General features: G+C 36.1%; 1 protein-coding gene across 7 annotated transcripts in view; it reads left to right on the forward strand.

Moving 5' to 3' along the window:
* The window catches only part of LOC121367763 (FERM domain-containing protein 4A-like), a 179,494-nt gene that overhangs the window by 105,871 nt on the left and 50,790 nt on the right, over positions 1-22,833 (forward strand). For 5 of the 7 annotated variants that reach the window (XM_041492123.1, XM_041492116.1, XM_041492119.1 and 2 more), the window contains 7 exons: positions 206-328; positions 1,244-1,390; positions 3,577-3,661; positions 10,201-10,251; positions 14,088-14,167; positions 14,651-14,772; positions 20,310-21,704. In XM_041492123.1, coding sequence (XP_041348057.1) covers positions 206-328; positions 1,244-1,390; positions 3,577-3,661; positions 10,201-10,251; positions 14,088-14,167; positions 14,651-14,772; positions 20,310-21,704 — 2,003 coding nt within the window. The remainder of the gene's footprint in view (positions 1-205; positions 329-1,243; positions 1,391-3,576; positions 3,662-10,200; positions 10,252-14,087; positions 14,168-14,650; positions 14,773-20,309; positions 21,705-22,833) is intronic. The other 2 variants (XM_041492120.1, XM_041492117.1) reach the window with 2 other exon arrangements.

Here is a 22,833-nt window from a genome sequence, read left to right on the forward strand (position 1 = left end):
AACAATTAAGTGGTTACAAACTATTAAGCATTTATGTCCATGTCTTTATAATTTTGGCTATTCTTGATTAAAAAAAACACCTTTTTTTCTTTCTTTTTTTTAAAAACAGTTTTGAGTACATCTGTATTAAACTATACTATTCATTGAGTTAACAGATGTCTGGTTGAGGAGTCAGTGTTGTTTATTGTCCGTGATTGTGTTTCAGGAATTGACCGGTGAATTGCCTCCAGACACCCCCCTGGCTCCTGGAGAGAAAACCCCAACGTTCCGGAGGAGAATAGGGACCTCGTTTTCACTGTCTGCCAGGGTGGTCGACACAAGTGATCAGGTAAACATTATAAATATTCATTCAAATCTGGTAATGAGGTTTGTGCTGGCCTAAATAACATGAGAATAATGGCAGACGAATCCATGTATTTATAATCACAAAGATTTTGAAACATCTTTGTCATTTCTGAATATTTGTTTAGAAAAATAATTTTTTCCTCACATTTTTAGAAAGTTTATAGCTGACTTTGCAGCCACAGTAAGATATTTACAGGTTAAAACATTTTTAATGATTAAATTTACTTTTAAAAATTTATTTGTTGCCTAGGAAATAATTTTTCGATTATCCAATGTGTTTTCGGTAATCCTAATGTTTGAAACAGCTGAGATGGAATTTCACCTTCCATTACTTTTGTATGTGTTACAGAGGATTTATTAGCCAGACTTTTTACAATGGTTACAAAGTCAAGAATGTTCCTTTGATAAAATTATATCTTTATTATTTTCAAAAAATTTGTACGATTTCTGAAATTCTGAGTTGCTCTTTTGTGGTGTTATGTAGATCTGTATAAATCTCTGCGGTCTTGACATCTTGATGCACTACTATATTGTAATTACGTCTATTATACTACTAGTTACCAGAACAAAAGTTAATGCTGAACAAATATTTTGACACCTGAGCATCCAGCATATTGTAATTACTGTGTGTACTGCACAACCAGTCTGGTGATATGTGTGTATTGTACAAGGAGGCTTACTGAAATCTGTGTATTATAGAAGACTTTCAGTGAAATGTGTATTGTGAATAACCTTGGCATCTAGAGTATTTTAATCCTGTGTGTACTGCCCCAGTCTCAGTGAAATATGTGTTGTATGACTAGGTGAAATGTATATATGGTATGAAGACTGTGAAGTGTGTGTATTATGCAACTCTTAGTGAAACGTGTGTATTGTGAATGGAGTGTTTCCCTTGTAGAATGAAGACCAGCTGGCGAAGATGGAGCTGGAGTACGAACTCCAGAGTAAAATCACCAGCGCCGCTCACCGCCTCGCCCAGGACAAGTCTGTGTCCAAGTCCGTGCGCAAACAGCGGAGGCAGTCTTATAATAAGGCTGTTCTCAAGGTTAGTGTGTGAAAGAGAGAGAAAAACAAAAGTCAATTTTAAAAATTACAACTATTCATCAGAGGCTTGTATAATGCACTTTTTATTCCTGATATATGACATTAATAGTACTAAAAGACATTGGTAATAGCCTCTATTTATCATACAATATCTTACATTTTCAGTGCAATCAAAGTATGTGATATTTTTCTGATATTTTAAGAATTTGATAACTTTGCAAATTAGATGTAAATTAATCGAGGTCACGGCACTAGGTTTATTGACATTTAAGTAAACATACTAGGGTGACACTCCATAATTGACATATGCATTCATAGTCATCAAAGGGGTGGGACGTAGCCCAGTGGTAAAGAGCTCGCTTGATGTGCGATCAGTCTGGGATCGATCCTCGTCGGTGGGCCCATTGGGCTATTTCTCGTCACGGCCAGTGCACCACGACGGTATGTGGGCCGTGGTATGTGCTATGCTGTCTGTGGGATGGTGCATATAAAAGATTACTTGCTACTAATGGAAAAATGTAGCGGGTTTCCTCTCTGTGACTGTGTCAAAATGACCATATGTTTGACATCCAATAGCCGATGATTAATAAATCAGTGTGCTTTAGTGGTATCATTAAAGGGACACACCCTAGTTACGGCTAGTTGTTAACCATTATGGCGTTGTTTTTCGCTATTAAACCCATTTTTTCACAAATAAAACTGCACTTACTTACCGTTTATTATTTAGAATATACATTTCCATTCACCTGAAGTGTTTTTTGGTAATCCTGGTTTTTGTAATACCACAAAATGCATTTTTCGTATTTCATAAATCGCACGCACGTCTGAGAAAAAAAACATTGAGCAGACAAGGTCTAATCTATTTTTAGAGGGGATATTTCCATTTCAGTGTCACAGACGTTGGTATATCACATGACCGTTTTCTCGTGCACGGTTCGCGCAATCAACATCCGATTTGTTGTTGTTCATTTGTGAGATTTTTTTTCACAGTTCGTGAACATTTTCAGTAACAATAAAGTTCAGACAAGTAAGTGTCTCAATACAAAGCGTTACAAACCCTTAAAACCAATAATTTTGCTAAGTCTTACAATATCTGGAGAGGTGATACAACCAGGACAGAACAGTTGGAACATGTTCAGGAGAGGTGAAAAGAACGCACCCCAAGTCTGTGCGCACTCTGTGAAATTTGTCGTTACGTAGGCATTGTTGTGCTTCGAGCGACATCTACCGGTGACATCAGAATACTAACTTTCAAAATTATTTCAAGCAATTGGGACATGGGGATTCCCATGGTATTTATCGATATAAAACCTGCTTTTTCACTCCATTTGATAAAAACGTGATCTAAGTGTGTTACAGGTTTGTAGATTAACCAAATTATAATTTATTTTCGCTGGATGGAACTAGGGTGTGCGGCTTTAAACAAAACAAACTTCTTCTTTTTTTCATAGTCATCCAATAAAAACATTTCAATAGCAATATTATATTGAAAGCTGTCCAGCATTCAGAAAACAAAAAAAACATTATGCACTAGTTTATTTTGATGTAAGAACATCCAAAATGACGTCATTCAAGTTTTACGTCATTCCCATTCAAAAAGATAGTGTGCCACATATTCTTACCTCATTTGAATATCGCATAATGGCTGACTGGAAGTTGCGTATACTGTTTACAAAAACAGTTTGTATTAAGCTTGAGATTATATGATAAAGAGATCATTACCCTCATGTATTTCAGTATCATCAATATCATATATTAGGAATAAAAATATTGTATTATGCTCGCGAGAGGCTCGCATAATACAATTTTTATTCGTAATATATAATATTGACGATACAGAAAACACTCTGGTAATAACCTATGAATACAACAACTGGTATATTAGTATTTAGTATGTTTCAAAGTAGGAGGTTGCTTAAGACCTCGCCATTTAAGGAGAGCTATCACTCGCTCCCTCCCCATCACTCCACTAAGACTAGTTAAAGGAGAATAATTCTTAGCTTCCTTTAGCATGTGAATTTATATGGTATAAATATGGTAATACCGTAAATGGCTCTCGATAATCTGAGCAATTAAACATTCCCCTCAGTATTTTCAATGTCGAGCACCTTCCTAAACAATATAACTAATCTGCAATCTATCAAATGAAAAGTTTGAACTGGTATTAACTGTTGTTTCTGTTTGCAGCTGAAGGACATGGAAAAGAAACTGACTGACCTGCGGAAGTACGCCGGACGGATGGGACTGCGGACGCCCGCGCCCACTTACGATGGTACGTATCTTGCCCCCGATGAACGCTTGTGTCTGTCCTTCAGTGAGGAGATGCTGTACTCGGTGCAGCCGGCGGGCAACAAGTGTAGAGCTAGTAATAAATGCAGTCTGTCGCGGTCCTTTCGCGGCCGGGTGTCTGTCACCTTTCAGCACCGCTCCTTGTACAGCATACCCAGTGACAGTTCCATGGCCGACGACAGTGTTCTGATTGCCGCCCACTCGGCCTGGAATCCCTTTAGTCATGACCAGCATGTGGGTGATGTGTTTCACAGAGAAAGTCTGGTGTGAACTGAATGATGAATGAATGTGCTGTTTTTATTTATTTATGTGTGTATAGTAATATAGCGAAACCACCTCTGAACCGGACACCCACGGGACCAAATGAAAAGTCTGGATTTAAGGGGTATCTGGTTCTGTACTAGTATTTAAAAAGCGACAGCAAAAACTGTTTGGTTTTGGGGCAATTCCAGTTTACAGAGTGTCCAGTTTGGAGGGGTTTCACTGTAGTATAATGGCTGATCATGTTCGATGATGGCTGGTGTATTTCTGACGATGTCTGATTGCACACTTTGTTAACATTTTGTTTTGTGTCCTGTGTATCCATCCATGTGTTCATTTGTAAAGTTGGTTTTTAAAAAAATCATGTGTTTCACTGTTTTATTTCCGTTGTGTATGCATGAATGTGAAAAGAATTAGGGACAAATTTATGAATCCTGTTTCAAAAACAGGCTTAGTAAATTTGGCTCTTTTCACCTTACCACCTTTTCACCTTGTGTTGATTTTTTTTTCTTTTTTTTTCCCATACCATCATCTATTCAACATTTTATTTTTGATATCTTTTTAAGACTTCAACTGGCATGACAGTTTTTGACATTTGAATGTGTAGCAATAGAAATGCATGCTTGTCCATTTTGTGTCAAACTGAGATGGCAGTATCATGTTTAGTTTTAGCATTATTATCTTATCCATTTGTCATATATTGTACTTGAATCTGAGGTTGTATGTTACCTTCCAAATGGTTGTACATGAGTGCTAAAGAAGAGTAGCCATGGCAGCTTAACACATTTTTAACGATAAAGAGATATGGTTGGGGAAATTTTGGTAGCCGTTTTGATTCATTCCTGATATACTTCAAAGAAGTTATATTTTGTTTGCCAGTTGATATTAAAGATAGTACACTACCATGTAATCATTATCATGTTTTTCATTGTGATATGTAATACTGCAATTGTTGAAACTTTCACTATCGTTGATCTCCTGCTTATTGTTACATATTTTAAAAACTAAATCTGTAATAAATAAACAAAATTAGCCCTCTTACTTTTGCTTTGTGTTTTGCTTTTTGTGTTGCATGGTGTTTTGCTGTGTTGTTTTTTGTGTTGTTATTTCTTATTTGCCTAAATAGAAACCTGCCTGGTCCAGTCAGGGTGTTTTGTTAACATGCATTTTCACTGCTTCTGTCAAAGTATTTGTGTGTCACAAAAACAAAACAAATCAAATTTTAAAAATCAAATACTAGATTTTGTTTAAATGCACTGACCCAAGTTATCAAGCAGTGTAAAATATTTTTTTTTTTTTTTTTTTTTTTTTTTTTACAATGAAGGTAACATTCATTTAAAAATAAAAGCTGAGCTGATGTTTAAAAATGCTGCAAACTCAATACTGTAGTTAAATAAAGGTCATTTTAGCCCTTTTTGAAACTGTTTCTTCCATCAAAAACAAGTTGGTGTTTGTGGTAACTCAGATCAAAATGCATTTTATGTGATATGTAAAGCACTACAGAAAATAGACTTTTAAATTTTTACAGTTCTTTTACACGTTTAAGACCATAGGTGATTTTTTAGTGTTACATTTATAAAAACCAAAGTTGTCTCTCTTTTTTTTTTTTTGCCTCAGTTTTCTCTTACTGAATAAACAGTGTTTTCAGTGATATTCTTATTATTCCACTTACAAAACCATTTAGTCTGTCACTATATCTTTTCCCTGCATCTGCATGTTTGTCTTTCCCTATGTGGTGAGTGTGAATGGATGCATGTGTTGATTTTTTAAAAACTTGTTTAGACTTTTGTAATAGAACCTGTCCCATTTGGTCATAAATTGCCAATATGTTTAGTGAACGTCTTCAGAAAAAAAGCAAAATGTATTCATGAATATGAAAGGGAGAAAAAATTTGAAAGAGCATTAATAGTGAGAAAGGCCTATTCTACCGTTCTCAATTCATTGTTGAATATCCTTGTTCTCCCTCATAATATTTAACACTTTACGCACACATGCTGTGTATTCTCATGAAAAAAAGTTCCTGTGATTGCATTGGACTACGTATCTGTTTAATGGAATGAAGGAAATCAAATCAGTTTTAAAAATTTATTTATTTATAATTTATAAACTATTTGAGATGATTTGCAAAATTATGGTGTGCCCACTGTTACAAATTTTCGTTCACTTGTTGACTACATGTTGAGGCCAGCAGTGACTATGAATGATAAGTTCTCTGTAGATCACGTCTTGTGCCATACAGCTTCTTCTGGAGAGTTGTTGTAGTTGTCCAGGTAGTCTCCCTCAGCTGCTGTAGGTTATGCAGTCTTGGATGACATTTCAAATTTCAACCATTTACAGACTTTACAATTGGTTTAAGACCAATTATATTTGGTACTCAGGACCTTTTTCCCTCATGTATTCATAAATTGGTTTTCTTTGCCCAGTGTGATGGATTGCAAGATTTTTCATGATAGATTTTTAGATTCATAAAGGTGGTTATATTTTTTAGATACATCAAATTTGTTTTTAAACAATCAGATCAACCAGATCAACCCATTATGATTAAGAACTAAGATGTGTTCCCTGAAAACAAATTTAACTTATCTTTGCATATTTAATTTTGTTGTTTATTACTCAGTCAATCATGTCATTTTCATTCATCCAGTCATTAATCCATGCATTCAGTCATTCATTCTTTCATTCTGGCTTGAAATAGTCATGTTCTGAATGAAAGCAGATTCCATTATTTGTCATATATACAGTGGGGAAGTGCATATAGACTCATAGTCAATATGTTCTGAATGAAAATAGTTTCCATTATTTGTTCTACATACAATGGGGACGTGCATATAAACACTCATATAGTCAATATGTTCTGAATGAAAGCAGTTTCAATTATTTGTTCTACATATACCGGTAGTAGGGAAGTGCATATAAAGACTTGTGCCAGTTGGAAAGCATGTGTCACACTTACTGTATATTTGACACCTAACCAATTAAACAGCAAGCTTGAATGTCGTTAAAGAAGCATTTGTTAGGTTTAAATCTTACGTATACTGGTCTGTTCATTAAACCAATGATAGTGGAAGCCAGCAGTGTTATCAGTAATTTACCTATTCATGGGCTGGTCATGGACTGTGTACTGGAATGTGTTTGTTTGGAAACCAGATCACTATTACATTATGCTCTTGGCTGATGTTAGGACTGCAGAATGATACTGTCAGACATTTCTATTATCATTCAAGAGTAAAATATTGTAGAAGTGATGTTCAGTGTTTAAATTGCAAGAGAGCTTGCAGGATAATGGTTCATCTGCATAAAGACTAACTTTGTTCATTACAGTATATAAAAACACAATGTGCATAACATTATGCAGTCTTCAGTATTATGTTAACCTCACAGCCACCAACAACAGGACTGGGAAGCAGCTTAATAGTGGAATGTCCACCCGAATTAAACTTTGTTTTGTTTAACAATACCACAAACGTCCACCTGAGTTGTGACAGTTAAGATCAGCCCATTATTGATATTTCCCATTCCAACCAGTGCTACATGATTTGACTGGTATAGAAAAAAGGTGTTTTTTTTAATGACACCACTAGGGCATATTGATTTATTAATCATCAGTAATTGGATGTCAAACCTGCTACATTTTTATATTAGTAGCAAGGGATCTTTTATATGCACCATCCCACAGATAGAACAGCACATACCACAGCCTTTGAATATACAATTCATGGTACACTGGCTGGAACGAGAAATAGCCCGATGGGGCCCACTGATGGGGATTGATCCCAAAAGATTACACATCAGACGAGCACTTTACCCACTGGGTTACATCCCGGCCCTGACTGGTATTGTCTCTTGTGAAGCATTGAGATTTCCTGTCATGCTTAATTCATTCACTTCTTGTCCTGGGTAGACTGTATAGACAGCCTGAGTCACATATCCATGACACTGTCAATGAACTATTGTGTATATTACCACAATAAATATGTCATTATTAACAGCACAATAAGTTTGATTATATGTGCACTTCCCCACAGGGACATTATAGGCAATTAGTGTGTAAAATGTAAAGAAGAAAAAAAGAAAACTGAAATGTGGGTGTGTTTGTGAAATCATTGTTAGTGCACTATGTAAATATTTGTATTTCTTATGGCTGGCTGCATCTTGGGCATATTCCCATATTTATGAATTGTGCACTGCGACTGCTAGGATGATGTGTAACAGAACTATGAGTCACCCCCACATTAATTTCATTTATCCATTCACATTATAATTGTGTTCGTTGTAACCAGGCCCACACTATATTTAAGTGTTGAGTCTGTAGGTACAAATACAATTTGTGACAATAGATAAATACTACAATTGTGTGTAGTAATTTTTTGTTGTTGAGAGAATTAAAAATAATATATATATATATTTTTTTTTAATAAATAGGTGCTAAAAAAAATTAACTCCAAGTTAATTTTTATGAATCATTCCGGTTAATGCTAACATTATTTATTGGATATTGTGCCTGCTGGCAGTTACAATGCACTTGATAGCATCAGAGCAGATTAGTTTTTACCATGTTAATATGATTTCTCTTCAGACATGCTTTTTTTTCTTCCTCTTTTTTTTCTCTTTTTTTTCTCTCCACATTATGAGAAGTGCAGTGCTTGTTACATGGCTTGTATTGTGATTAATATTATAGTGATGCATTTACTTGATGAAAGATTGATATTACGCTGATGATGTAACTTAATTTCATGATCACAAAGTTAAATAGTTAATGATTGAGCAGGCAAATCTGCCTAGTATAAAGCAGAGTTTGAAGGTTTTTTTTTTTAAACATGAAAGCCAATGCTACCAAATGGGATGTCTCTGACAACAACCAGCAAGTGCACTGTTATTCCACATGATCATGCATATTTTGTAACAGCTGTGCATAGTAGTAGGTTCTGCGGCATTCTTTGGTCCTAGGCAGCCACTCGTCCAAGTAATATTTCCTTATATTCAGTTAATTAAGGTTCAAGCATGCTGTCATGGGTACAGACCTCAGCTATTTGAGATATCTATCCAGGATAGGCATTAATGGTTAATGGCCTTACATGGAAACATGTAGCAGGCTTCCACTCTAAGACTATAATTATTATGTCAAAATGACCAAATGTTGACATCCAATAGCCGATGATTAATAAAATCAATGTGCTCTAGTGGTGATGTTAATTTTTTTTAATAATAATAAGATCTGAACCTAGGTAGGGTATGGGGGCATGCTCCCCTGGAGAATTTTAAACATGAGCTGAATTTAATAAGCCTGTTTTTTCTTACACGCAGGTGATTAAGCATTGTAAATGTATGTAGTTACATGCATGTAAAACAAACAGGCTTTGTAAATCTGGTCCCATATGTCTTGAAATGCAGTTTCCTGCATTCTACCAGTACATTAATCATGACAAATGCTGTTAGAGGTACCTGAATTAGTATTTTAATTAAGGCTGATGGTTTAACCATTTTGACACTGAGGCCACTTGCTCTGTAGTGGTTCTGCTTAAGCAGATTTGTAAAGAACATTCAGGACGAGATGAAGCTGGTGTAATTTGTTTCATGTAAAATTCACATGCAGGCTTAGCTGTTAATGTATAGCAATAGAAATGAGTTACTCCTGCTGACTGGGTTGCATGGGCAAGACCAGATTCTGATCATGGGGTATCAACACCAATTGTGAAGAGCTTCAGGGTGTTTGATTGGTTTGGAACATGCATACACAGGGGATTGTTTCATATGATTGAAAAAAAAAAAATACTTGTTGGCTTGCAGCAAGGCAACAAAAACAAATCTTGATGATACTTTTACAAAGAATTGTCTTTAATTGAATTTTTAAAAAAACAATAATGTCCCAGCAAGATAACATTCTTTTCCATGAATTTGATGCATTTGAATATAATATGGTATACAAAATATAATAGCTATTCCTTTATTTAGTTCTTAACTTGTTATAATGTTATTTAAACTTCACTGCAGTGAATGACCAAATTTCTAATTAGCACATTTGCAGTTTCCTTGTTACATATTTTAAGATGGTAGTTTCTAGGATATTACTGCCTAGAAATAATGATAGATTCTTTTAAATGTTTCAACAAGCACTAGAAGAATCTGATACCATTATTTTGCATGGAACTAATATTATTGACTCCTTTAAATTTCCAAAGTACTATTATGTTGATGTAATTATGAATGGTGATATTGGTGCATGCCTGATCGACTAACCCATGTTTTTCCTGCCATCTCCAGACCCTTGCGACTCCCTCACCGAGGATAGTGTCAGTCAGACGGACGAAAGTGGTCAGTAGTGCTGTGTCGCACAGTTGTCTCCCTTCATTTATTTATGTATTACAGTTGTCTTTTGTTCTAACAGATGGGAGTAATGTTTTCTGTGTTTTATTGTATTAATTTTTAATCTGTTTTCACACATTTCTTTGATGCAAAACTTTTAATTGCACATTAATTTAAAGTTGCTGACTCTAGTTTTAATTTTTTAATTTTTTTTAAAAAGTTTAATTTGAGCTACAGTGAACACCAGGGCCCCATTTTACGAAGCGATCTTAGCTCTAAGATTACTTTAAGTGCATAGAGTAGTAATACACTTAAGGTGATCTTAGCACTAAGATCACTTTAAATGCATAGAATAGTAATACACTTAAGGTGATCTTAGCGCTAAGATCACTTTAAATGCGTATATTAGTAACACACTTAAGGTGATATTAGTGTTAAGATTGCTTAATAAAACGGGGCTCAGGATGACCAAAAATACATTTGATTCATAAAAATTGATAATTTAACTAAAATGCAAGTAAGATACAAGTTAACGAACTATGATAGCCAAAATATTTTGCACTGTCTAATAACTAGGGTCAGCATGTAATTTATTTTGCATGTATTTATTGTTTACTCTGTTCATAAATACACGCTAAACACATATTTGTTGAAGGAGTTAAAAGAAACTACTCTTCTGACATGTACGAATGGTATAATTGAGAAAAAGTTATGAAAGTGTTTTTATTTAAACTCATCATTTAAAGTCATTTCATTTTCATATGCCTCATTTGCATAATCATGTCATTATCTTTAGTAGATTATTTTGACTTACCATAGTTTGACACCCAATAGCCAATGTATTTTTTGTGCTGGGGTGTTGTTAAACATTCATTCATTCATTCATTCTTTAGTAGATTACATCAGAATAATCTATGCAATAATGTGATGTTTTGTTATGATTTATGCTAAAACAGTTGAGTGCCATACACATTTGTTAACAACATTAACATTGTTTCTAGATTTATTAACACAAAAACTATGATTAAAAAAATGACAGTTTTTATTTAGATGACTATTAAAGTTTTAATATAATTATACAAGAACTATTATTTTTGATGTTTATGTCTATTTATGTTCTTTTCAGTTGCCTCTTTTTATTTATTCTTTATTTTGACTACCATATATATTATATATAGTGTTTTAAAAACTGCTGTTGATGCTTTATTACTTGATTTAAAATCAAAGTATTTCTGTTTGGTGTTCTTGGTATTGTGTGCGATAATTATACTGTATCTGTAGTAGCTAGATTACATAACAGTAAGAGCAATATGTTTATATAATTTGTTAGCTTTTGAAAGAAACATTTTAGTCGATGAGAGGAGAAAAAACTCCCTGCATTTTGGATCATTAGTTTGCTTTAACAACCAAGTCATTTATCCGGTAATTTCATTGTATCAGGTTGTTTAACAGCTGTTTGGGCCACCATTTCAAAACAATAAACAAAACACATCATTACCTGAGGGAGAGAGTTAAATCACTTGTGTTTCTTTGCACTGTGTATTCATTTTACAGAAAGCTAGTTTAAAGTTACATACAATACATGTATGTAGTAGATGTATTCTATCAAAACAATAGTTTATCAAATTCATGTCTGGTTTTAAGATAAATGGCCTAAGTAGATGAAATTATGTTTTATTACCAGTATTATTTTGTATATTTCTAGAAATAAGGTTGAAAAATGTAAAATAATTAAACTGAAGATTGTCTATTGTTATAAACTAAGATATGTAAAATAAAAGATATTTTCCAAATTATGTGATGACTTATTGGAAAACATGGGGTGGGATCTTAGTAGAGTGCTCACCTGAGGTGAGATAGATTGTAGGATTGGTAACCCCATGACTGGTACATCAAGGCTGGTATGTACTGTCCTGTCTGTAGGAAAGTGCATAAAAAAGTTTCCTTGCTGTTTTGTCAATAGGAATAGCCTTTGTGGCAGTAGCAGGTTTCCTCTTTATTTCTTTTGACAGTGTCAGCATAACCATATGTTAGACACCTAATAGTCATGTGCTCAGAGGTCCTTGAGTGCTTATAACCAAGGGCTCTTGGTCATAGGATTGTTGGACCCATCCTAATTACGGTAGTGTCCCTCAAATGGTATAATCATTGGCATAGCCTGTGTTATCCTGGTTATGTAAAAATAAAAATAAAAATCCCTAGGTTGCCAATGTGGTGGTAGCAAATTTATCTTAATACAAGGTACCACCCTCGGTGGCGCAGTGGTTAAGCCAGCAGGTTACAGGTTGGTAGGTACAGGGTTCACAACCCGGTACCGGCTCCAACCCAGAGCAAGTTCTTAGGGTCTCAATGGGTAGGTGTAAGGCCACTATACCCTTTTCTCTCTCACTAACCACTAATTAACTAACAACTAACCCATTGTCCTGGACAGACAGCCCAGATAGCTGAGGTGTGTGCCCCGGACAGCGTGCTTGAACCTTATAAGCACGAAAATAAATTGAAATGAAAATAACTACAAAGTGTCGCAATAAGCCAGTGTTACCATACCAAATAGGCAGAATAGTTTAAAATGTGTTTAGGTTTTGTTAAACAAACAGTGGTTTATTGTTGTAGGTGAACTCCATTTCTCTGTATCAGTTAGAACTGTTGGTTTAAATTTGTGATTGTAAGCAGGCAGCCCATTAATGGGTATGAACAATGGAAAGAACAACAATGTTTATGTAGTGACAGCTCAGCACATTTTAAACTACTGGTCTCGAAATTGGAAGTAAAATGTGGCCTACAGTCATCTTTTTTAAAATACATGTAGCAGGCCAAAAGAAATACGTCATTCTTGGAAAAGCCATCTCAGTATAAGGGGAGCATCTAAGAGGCATTTTAGACCATTATTAGTTTAAAATTAACAGAATTACAAGCTAAATAGCAGATGAAATAATGACACATACATCAGTCTCATGAAAAATGACTTGATGTTTTGGGTGTTTAGTAGTTCACAGGTGAATTTCTATTTCAACTGCTAGGGCTTAAAATGACTGCTTTTTGCAGGATGCTGTTTCGAGTGTTATCTATATAGTGTTAGGTGGGTCACATATGGTAACAACATGGTCTGGAGAATGGAATATGAAACCCATTGCCACCACATTAGTTACATTGTAAGCAGCAAGTTTATATATATATATATATATATATATATGTATGCACACAGGACAGCACATATGACATCCTTTGATTTACCACTTATGGAGTACCAGTTCTGGAGCAAATGGGTCTATCCATTGAAGGGGATCAAACCTATGATCCATTTTAGCTTAAACAACCACCTGTGTTAATTGAAAGGCATAATTTATTATCCCATTTCATCTAATATACTATAAGCTGACCTGTATTAAGCAGCCACCTGTCTTAATAAGCCACTTTTTGATACTCCCATTGGTGGTTGCTAAACACAGGTTTGACTTTAATGTATAGGATATTATAGAAGCAGTAGTAGCTATTTTTTTAGCAACCATTTATTTCAATCACCATATCCTAATCACATATGTACGGCATGATAGGTTAATTTAGTTGAGTGCTTGACACAATACTGATGGGAATTGTTTCTATTTTTCTCACACAACACGAGAAACAAAAATAGATTAACCCATCAGTTACGTTTTACTTGGCTGCTTCAACGGTTGATGACAGTTTCAAAATGGAGACTGTTGTTATGGTCGCATTTGGTTAGGATGTAATATTATCACATGTCTCGTGTAGTAAATGTCCGGTTAGGATACAGGTTTAAAAATCAGTGAGATTAATTGTTGATTTAGAACGTCATCTCAGTAGATTGGTGTTTTCTCTTGCAGATGGTGAGGTTACGTCTCCTCTACAGTCTCCAGCCATACACCGCATACAGCGGGAAGAACACCATCACCCACAGCATCAGGTAATAATACATGTGTATTCTGTATGGTAGTACTACCCAAAACAATGCCTGTCCTTATTCTTCACGGAAAACTGGTTGGAACCCCCTTCTTGTCATGACTCTGTAAAGTCTTCTGGATTTTTGGCCCAGTACCTACGAATGTATCTTAAATATGACATTGGACAATTATTCCAGAAGCAATTTTTCCTGATAAATCTTTCTCTCTCTTTTTAAAAAAAAAATAAGTTATATAATTTTGGGGAGTTTAATAATTTGAAGTACAAAATAGTTTGTTTTATGTATTTTGCAATAGATAAAACAAAATTCTTTTTTTCTTTCTCTTTTTCTTTTTTTTCGTTTTCTGTTTTTTTCTCCTTTTTTTTGTAGAATCAATTCAGGTATGTATGTAAATGTCTTATTTTGTTTTAGAACTAAAAATATAAATAAAATATATATGAAGGCTTAACTGGCAAATGAGACCTACACATTGTTTTTGTTTTTCAGGTAAACATGTCTGACCGTCCACCGCTGTCCACTCAATCATTCCAGCATCACCGAAACCAGTCTCCATCTACAGACTCCCACCCACCCAGTAACACTGTTACTCTTAGTCCTAGTCATAGCAGGTTGGTATCTCAGAAATACTCCCACCCAGTAATACTGTTACTCTTAGTCCTAGTCATAGCAGGTTGGTATCTCAGAAATACTCCAACCCAATAACACTGTTACTCTTAGTCCTAGTCATAGCAGGTTGGTATCTCAGCAATACTCCCACCCAATAACACTGTTACTCTTAGTCCTAGTTATAGCAGGTTGGTATCTCAGAAATACTCCATCCCACCCAGTAACACTGTTACTCTTAGTCCTAGTCATAGCAGGTTGGTATCTCAGAAATACTCCCACCCAGTAATACTGTTACTCTTAGTCCTAGTTATAGCAGGTTGGTATCTCAGAAATACTCCCACCCAGTAATACTGTTACTTTTAGTCCTAGTCATAGCAGGTTGGTCCCTCAGAAATACTCCAACCCACCCAGTAACACTGTTACTCTTAGTCCTAGTTATAGCAGGTTGGTATCTCAGAAATACTCCCCAATAACACTGTTACTCTTAGTCCTAGTCATAGCAGGTTGGTATCTCAGAAATACTCCCCAATAACACTGTTACTCTTAGTCCTAGTCATAGCAGGTTGGTATCTCAGAAGTACTCCCACCCAGTAATACTGTTACTTTTAGTCCTAGTCATAGCAGGTTGGTATCTCAGAAATACTCCAACCCACCCAGTAACACTGTTACTTTTAGTCCTAGTCATAGCAGGTTGGTATCTCAGAAATACTCCAACCCACCCAGTAACACTGTTACTTTTAGTCCTAGTCATAGCAGGTTGGTATCTCAGAAATACTCCAACCCACCCAGTAACACTGTTACTTTTAGTCCTAGTCATAGCAGGTTGGTATCTCAGAAATACTCCAACCCACCCAGTAACACTGTTACTTTTAGTCCTAGTCATAGCAGGTTGGTATCTCAGAAATACTCCCACCCAGTAATACTGTTACTTTTAGTCCTAGTCATAGCAGGTTGGTATCTCAGCAATACTCCCACCCAATAACACTGTTACTCTTAGTCCTAGTTATAGCAGGTTGGTATCTCAGAAATACTCCAACCCACCCAGTAACACTGTTACTTTTAGTCCTAGTCATAGCAGGTTGGTATCTCAGAAATACTCCCCAATAACACTGTTACTCTTAGTCCTAGTCATAGCAGGTTGGTCCCTCAGAAATACTCCCCAATAACACTGTTACTCTTAGTCCTAGTCATAGCAGGTTGGTATCTCAGAAGTACTCCCACCCAGTAATACTGTTACTTTTAGTCCTAGTCATAGCAGGTTGGTATCTCAGAAATACTCCAACCCAATAACACTGTTACTCTTAGTCCTAGTTATAGCAGGTTGGTATCTCAGAAATACTCCAACCCACCCAGTAACACTGTTACTTTTAGTCCTAGTCATAGCAGGTTGGTATCTCAGCAATACTCCCACCCAGTAATACTGTTACTTTTAGTCCTAGTCATAGCAGGTTGGTATCTCAGAAATACTCCAACCCACCCAGTAACACTGTTACTCTTAGTCCTAGTTATAGCAGGTTGGTATCTCAGAAATACTCCAACCCACCCAGTAACACTGTTACTCTTAGTCCTAGTCATAGCAGGTTGGTATCTCAGAAATACTCCAACCCACCCAGTAACACTGTTACTCTTAGTCCTAGTCATAGCAGGTTGGTATCTCAGAAATACTCCAACCCACCCAGTAACACTGTTACTTTTAGTCCTAGTTATAGCAGGTTGGTATCTCAGAAATACTCCCACCCAGTAACACTGTTACTTTTAGTCCTAGTCATAGCAGGTTGGTATCTCAGAAATACTCCAACCCACCCAGTAACACTGTTACTTTTAGTCCTAGTCATAGCAGGTTGGTATCTCAGAAATACTCCCACCCAGTAATACTGTTACTTTTAGTCCTAGTTATAGCAGGTTGGTATCTCAGAAATACTCCCACCCAGTAACACTGTTACTTTTAGTCCTAGTCATAGCAGGTTGGTATCTCAGAAATACTCCCCAATAACACTGTTACTTTTAGTCCTAGTCATAGCAGCTTGGTATCTCAGCAATACTCCCACCCAGTAATACTGTTACTTTTAGTCCTAGTTATAGCAGGTTGGTATCTCAGAAATACTCCAACCCACCCAGTAACACTGTTACTCTTAGTCCTAGTCATAGCAGGTTGGTATCTCAGAAATACTCCCCAATAACACTGTTACTCTTAGTCCTAGTCATAGCAGGTTGGTATCTCAGAAATACTCCAACCCACCCAGTAACACTGTTACTCTTAGTCCTAGTTATAGCAGGTTGGTATCTCAGAAATACTCCCACCCAGTAACACTGTTACTCTTAGTCCTAGTCATAGCAGGTTGGTATCTCAGAAATACTCCCAACCCACCCAGTAACACTGTTACTTTTAGTCCTAGTTATAGCAGGTTGGTATCTCAGAAATACTCCCACCCAGTAACACTGTTACTCTTAGTCCTAGTTATAGCAGGTTGGTATCTCAGAAATACTCCAACCCACCCAGTAACACTGTTACTCTTAGTCCTAGTTATAGCAGGTTGGTATCTCAGAAATACTCCCACCCAGTAATACTGTTACTTTTAGTCCTAGTCATAGCAGGTTGGTATCTCAGCAATACTCCCACCCACCCAGTAACACTGTTACTCTTAGTCCTAGTTATAGCAGGTTGGTATCTCAGAAATACTCCAACCCACCCAGTAATACTGTTACTTTTAGTCCTAGTCATAGCAGGTTGGTATCTCAGCAATACTCCCACCCAATAACACTGTTACTCTTAGTCATAGCAGGTTGGTATCTTTAAAAAAAAAAAACAGAGCATAGGCTACTCAGTTACTCTGATTCTTAATGCCACGAGTAAGAGTAATCATGAGGTGGTACATGGATTCACAAGGCAGGTTGGTATGTAAAACAGTAAAAATTACATTCTGTTTGGAACATGACAAGGAAATGTAATCATGGCATGCTTCCCACCTCACTGTTCACATCAAGAGTTGTGTCCCTTTGTTTATGGATTGCTATCACAAGCATGTATGTATATAACCTTCCAGTTGTAGTGATTTTTTGATGGACAATATAAATGAAATGAAAATCACTTACTTTAAGCATATACAGAGGATCAAAACAGTTTATCTTGGTGGAATGATAAATAGTTTTATTGATATATTCACTGTAGTTCTGGATCATCTTAAGGTGGTGGACATTTGTTTTTCTATTTCATGTAGCACACATTTCAATATAATTATCTTCCATTTATAAACATATTATATCACCTCTTCATTATATATTTACCAGCTTTCTTTTTTTCTTCTTAAAATATATCTCTTTTGATACTCTTATTTACTACACTAATTTAGGATTTTTAAAAGGATTAATATTTTTGACAAACTGGTTAAATTTTCTATAATTAAAGCCAAATAAATTGAAATACCTTTGTGGCATGATAGTATGCTGTGACATTTTTGTATTATTACATTATTTGGTATGTATCAACTTAAAACATAGGATTTAAACTAGAATAAAGGTTATCATTATATAAAATATATTTTGATTGAACGTTTTCAAAAACAGTTTCTGTTTGGTATTTTTTTTATTGCTCAGTTGTTGGGTGTTTTTTTTTGGGGGGGGGTTGGGAGGTGGGTATTCTTTTTTATCCAAAAAATAAATACATTTTTAAAAAATATTTTAATTATTTTTCTTTATTATTAATACTTGTAAATGTCAAGGCAGTTTTTTAAAAATATAACAGGTGTTGTTTTAATATTACTAATATTATTTTCTTGTTTTGAATTTATAAAAGTAAAACATTCTCTTTGGTATTTTGCTCTTACATACTGTTTTATTTCAGTGGTTTTGTTGTATTGCTATTTCATATTTACTTGTATTTATTGCTCTATGTTTCTCATCTGAAGAGCTCAGCCTAATGTAGTGTGGATGAGTTGTCTCCCCTACATTGGGCGGCATCAGATGAGGAATGTACATTTCATCTGACTGCAGTACTGGTGACTGATTGCTTGTGTATCACACATTCCCTGCATTTCCTTACCCCAGCCTCATCTCGTGCTCCCATAACCATTTCCTTCTCTTACTAACCCAGTGTTACTCTTACTCTCATTAATACAAACATTTCATGTAGGATTACTTTTAGTGTAAAACTTCACTTTTATACTTTAATAATAATTAAACAGTTTCACATTTTCACTTTAATAAATTATTTCATTATTATGCTGTATGTTACCATCAATATTTACTCATACTAGCAGAGTGTTACTAATTTTATTATAAATAGAACAGTAACTTATATAAATATAAGCTGAACAATATAAACATTCGAGGCAGACATTTGATTAAAGTATGATTTTGTCATACAGTATTTCAAATATTGTTAGAGCTAAAAATTAATTTTTATGTTGCTACTAATTTCTTAAAGTGTGATCACATACACTGTACATGTAACTTTCATGCTTTGTTATATAATCATTTTTTAGCTCAAATTATATTTACATACATTCTTACATTTGAATTATTATTATTCTGTTTGTTACAGTTTTCAGTATACAGCCTACCCTAATGGTTGTTAAATCATTTATAAGATTATTAACATATACAAATTTCTTATTTAAATTTAATATTAGAAAGAAACTTGGAAATTGATAAATAATTAAAACATTAGCTTTGCAGTTGCTAGAGAGTACAAGAAATGTATTTATCAAATTAAACTGTTATATCAAATCATATACTGTAATAATACACATAGGAATGGGCAAGTTAATTCTATCTCCATTTTAAACATATTTTTTAAAGGGACATACCGTGAAAATTAACACTAAGTTTAGTTAATCTACAAACCTGTAACACATTTGGATAAAGTTTAACAATTGAGTGAAACATAAGTCTGTGACTTTGACATGGTGAAATACCTTCTAAAAATAGACTAAAACTCGACTCCATAACTGTTACTTCTCAGGTGCACATGCGTTTTTAAAAATATCACAAATGCATTTTGTGATATTAAAGACACCAGGATGACCAAAAACACTTTGAATGTACAGAAATGAATAATCTAAACAATAAAATCAAAGTAAAGTATGATTTCAGTTAGCAAAAACAGCTCTAATAGTAAACAATATGCCTTAGTGTTTAAAAACTAGGATATGTACCTTTAACAATGTATAAAGTTAAAATATGCTTTTTTGTTTTAACAAGATTATAAATACTTTAATATATAAAAAATTATTCCATACATTTATTTAAAAATAATAAGTGAAAAAATATTTGATATAATTATTCTATTGAAGTATTTATTAAAAGGTATCAATGATATGTAATTTATTTTGATTAATTCTTTAAAATAAAAACAAGTAAAAAAATATTGGATAGAATTATTCTACTGAAGTATTTATTAAACGCTATCAATGATATATAATTAATGTTGATTGATTCTGGAAAAAATTAATTATTGTTTTATTATAAAAAAAATTAACTATTTGGACTTGGTGACAGTATGTGTTTCTCCTCTCTGACTCTGTTCTCTGTTATTGCTCAGTCCCCAGCTGTCTGGCGGTTACCTGCCGAGCTACGCCCTCGCCACCCGCACCCAGTACCGCAGTCAGATGTACCCCACTTTTACCAGCCGCAGTCATTCCTCTTCCAGCAACCAGTCTGAGTACGACAACATGCGCACGGGGGGCCGTCTCGAGGGCAGCCAGGACAGCGGCTTCTCATCGGCCAACAACATGTACAACATCACCACCCAGCGCACGTCGCACTACGACAGCGCCGATCAAATCAGGACTTCCAATTCTAGTGTGAACGGGCCGAACGAAAACGTGTTCCACAACGACAGTTTGAACCTGCCGTCGAAGCACGGCAGTCTGGAGAGGGCCCACAGGAAACAGTGTGTGCAGAAGTACAATAGTCTTGAGCGCAATGCGAAGGGCGATTATTATTCGAAGGAGGAGTGCAAGGTTCAGGAGCTGAAGCCGTCGCGGTTTGGGAGCAAGCGACAGTCGGAAACGGAGTACGAAGTGGAGAAGCCATGTTCTTCTCCTCCTCATATGGTGGAGGTGCCGGTCCACCACGAACGAAACCAGCACGCTGACAGGACAGTGGTGTACGGCGGGCACAACCAGCACTATGGGGGGAGTGTAAGTATGGAACCGTCCCCCGTGGTCCAGAGCCCCAATCAGGAACGGGTCGAGGCCACCGGGCGGTCGAACAGTCCACAGTTTTACAGTCCGCGGGGCTACGAGGGCTCCTACAGTTGGACGGAGCGGTCGGTGAGGTCACCCACGGGTTACGAACACAATGTGAATGTTCAGCGGGTGGAGTCTCCTTCTTCCACCACGCCACCCACACCACAGGCCAGCACTCTCGTGACTGTTACCAGGCTCCAGCCACACATGGAGATGACGAAACCGTACGAAATAGCCGATTTTTACAAGTACAGTGAACGTTTGCGTAAGCAGCGACTGATAGACCGGTACCAGAAGCAGTTGTTGGGCACAGACAGACTGTCACGGTGTAGCACGCCGTCGCAGCACTCGTCGGACAATGAGTCTTCCCACTCGGGCTCGACCACGTATCAAGGTGTACCTCATTCTCCGCAGTACCCCACGTATGGCTTACCTCACTCCCCGCTCTATGGCTCACCGCAGAGTCCGGTGTACGGCTCGCCTCAGTCTCCCTCGTACGGCCTGCCTCAGCCGGGCTACTCACAACCTCTCTCACCTCAAGGCAGCCGCGAGGAGACTAGCTCGTATCATTCAATGAAGAGCCACGGACCCGGCATGCAGTATTCTGTGCAATCGGTGTCGTCATACAAAACTCAGCATATTCAGAGTGCCGCACGCCACACCACCTATCAGCCGCTACAACGAATGACCTGTGAACCTCTCAAGCCCGTGTCGCGACCGTCAGACTCTGGTTACAGAGGGCCAAGGTGAGAGTTACCTGCCTTTGTGCGGCAGAGTCTCGCCTTGTTCTTTGTGTGCCTTGTTTGCGTTACAAAATGTCATTCAGTATGGAGACTGGTCTGCAAAAAAAAAAGCAACGAGTGCAGTGATTGGCTTATAACATAGAGCCTTGTTGTTGAGATTGATTGGCTATTTCTTAAATTAGCCTTTTTGCCATGTTTATTATTTAAATTTTTTCCCCCTAGTTTTATACCCAGTGTTTTCTGGCTGCTGATACTGAGACTTTTAATATGGCTGCTCTGGTTTGGTTTATGTTTTTTTTTTTAATTATGACTAACACCCAGTAGAACTCTCTCGCCAACCATGACCATGAGTGAGTGGTAATCCAGGTGTACACCAGTTGTTTCAGGCAGATAGATATTCCGACAGCTAGAAGCTGTTTATGATACAGGGGAGATCACTTTATTAAATCATAAGGTAGAGTAGTCTATTCTTTAAAAGAAATATATCATGAAATCAAATGTTACAGGTAGCTCCAAGTAAAAAAAATGTGTTGCTGGTCTCTGGTCAGTGTGCATATCAATTTTTTCTTTCTTTCAAATTTACCATGATAGCTATAATAGTGCCATCTATACCAGAAATAATGCATCGCTACCTCAAATAATAATATTGTGATGTGCCATGACATTTTGGGTCCAAATGAGGTCATTTGGGGGCAAAGTCAAAGTCATAAAAGTGACCTTGGTTATATGGAAAATGTGAAGAAAAGCATTTAGAGCACCAAGACAAATGAGGAGGGATCAAGGCAGGTGAGGAAGACATGGAAAAAAAAATATATATATATATATATACCCACCTTATTTTTGCAATCCATGCTTTAAAAAAACCCAATGTATTGCCACATCAATTCTGAAACTTTTACCTGACCAGAGACAAACTAAAAAAAAAAAGATTGTTGGCTTTCTTCAAAAGTGTTTGGTTCCTATACTTCGACCCATGGTTTTAGCAATGGGTAAATATATTGAAGTGGATCGTTTTCTGTTTTCTTCATTGATGTTATTAAATTAGAAGAAAATTACTCCTTGAAAAACAATTGCAGTAATTTTCAAACAATAGATTGCAGAAAATCTTCTTTTTTTAAAAGTTGGTCTGATG

The sequence above is a fragment of the Gigantopelta aegis genome, chromosome 3 (assembly GCF_016097555.1).
Source record: "Gigantopelta aegis isolate Gae_Host chromosome 3, Gae_host_genome, whole genome shotgun sequence".
Classification (NCBI taxonomy): Eukaryota; Metazoa; Mollusca; class Gastropoda; order Neomphalida; family Peltospiridae; genus Gigantopelta; species Gigantopelta aegis.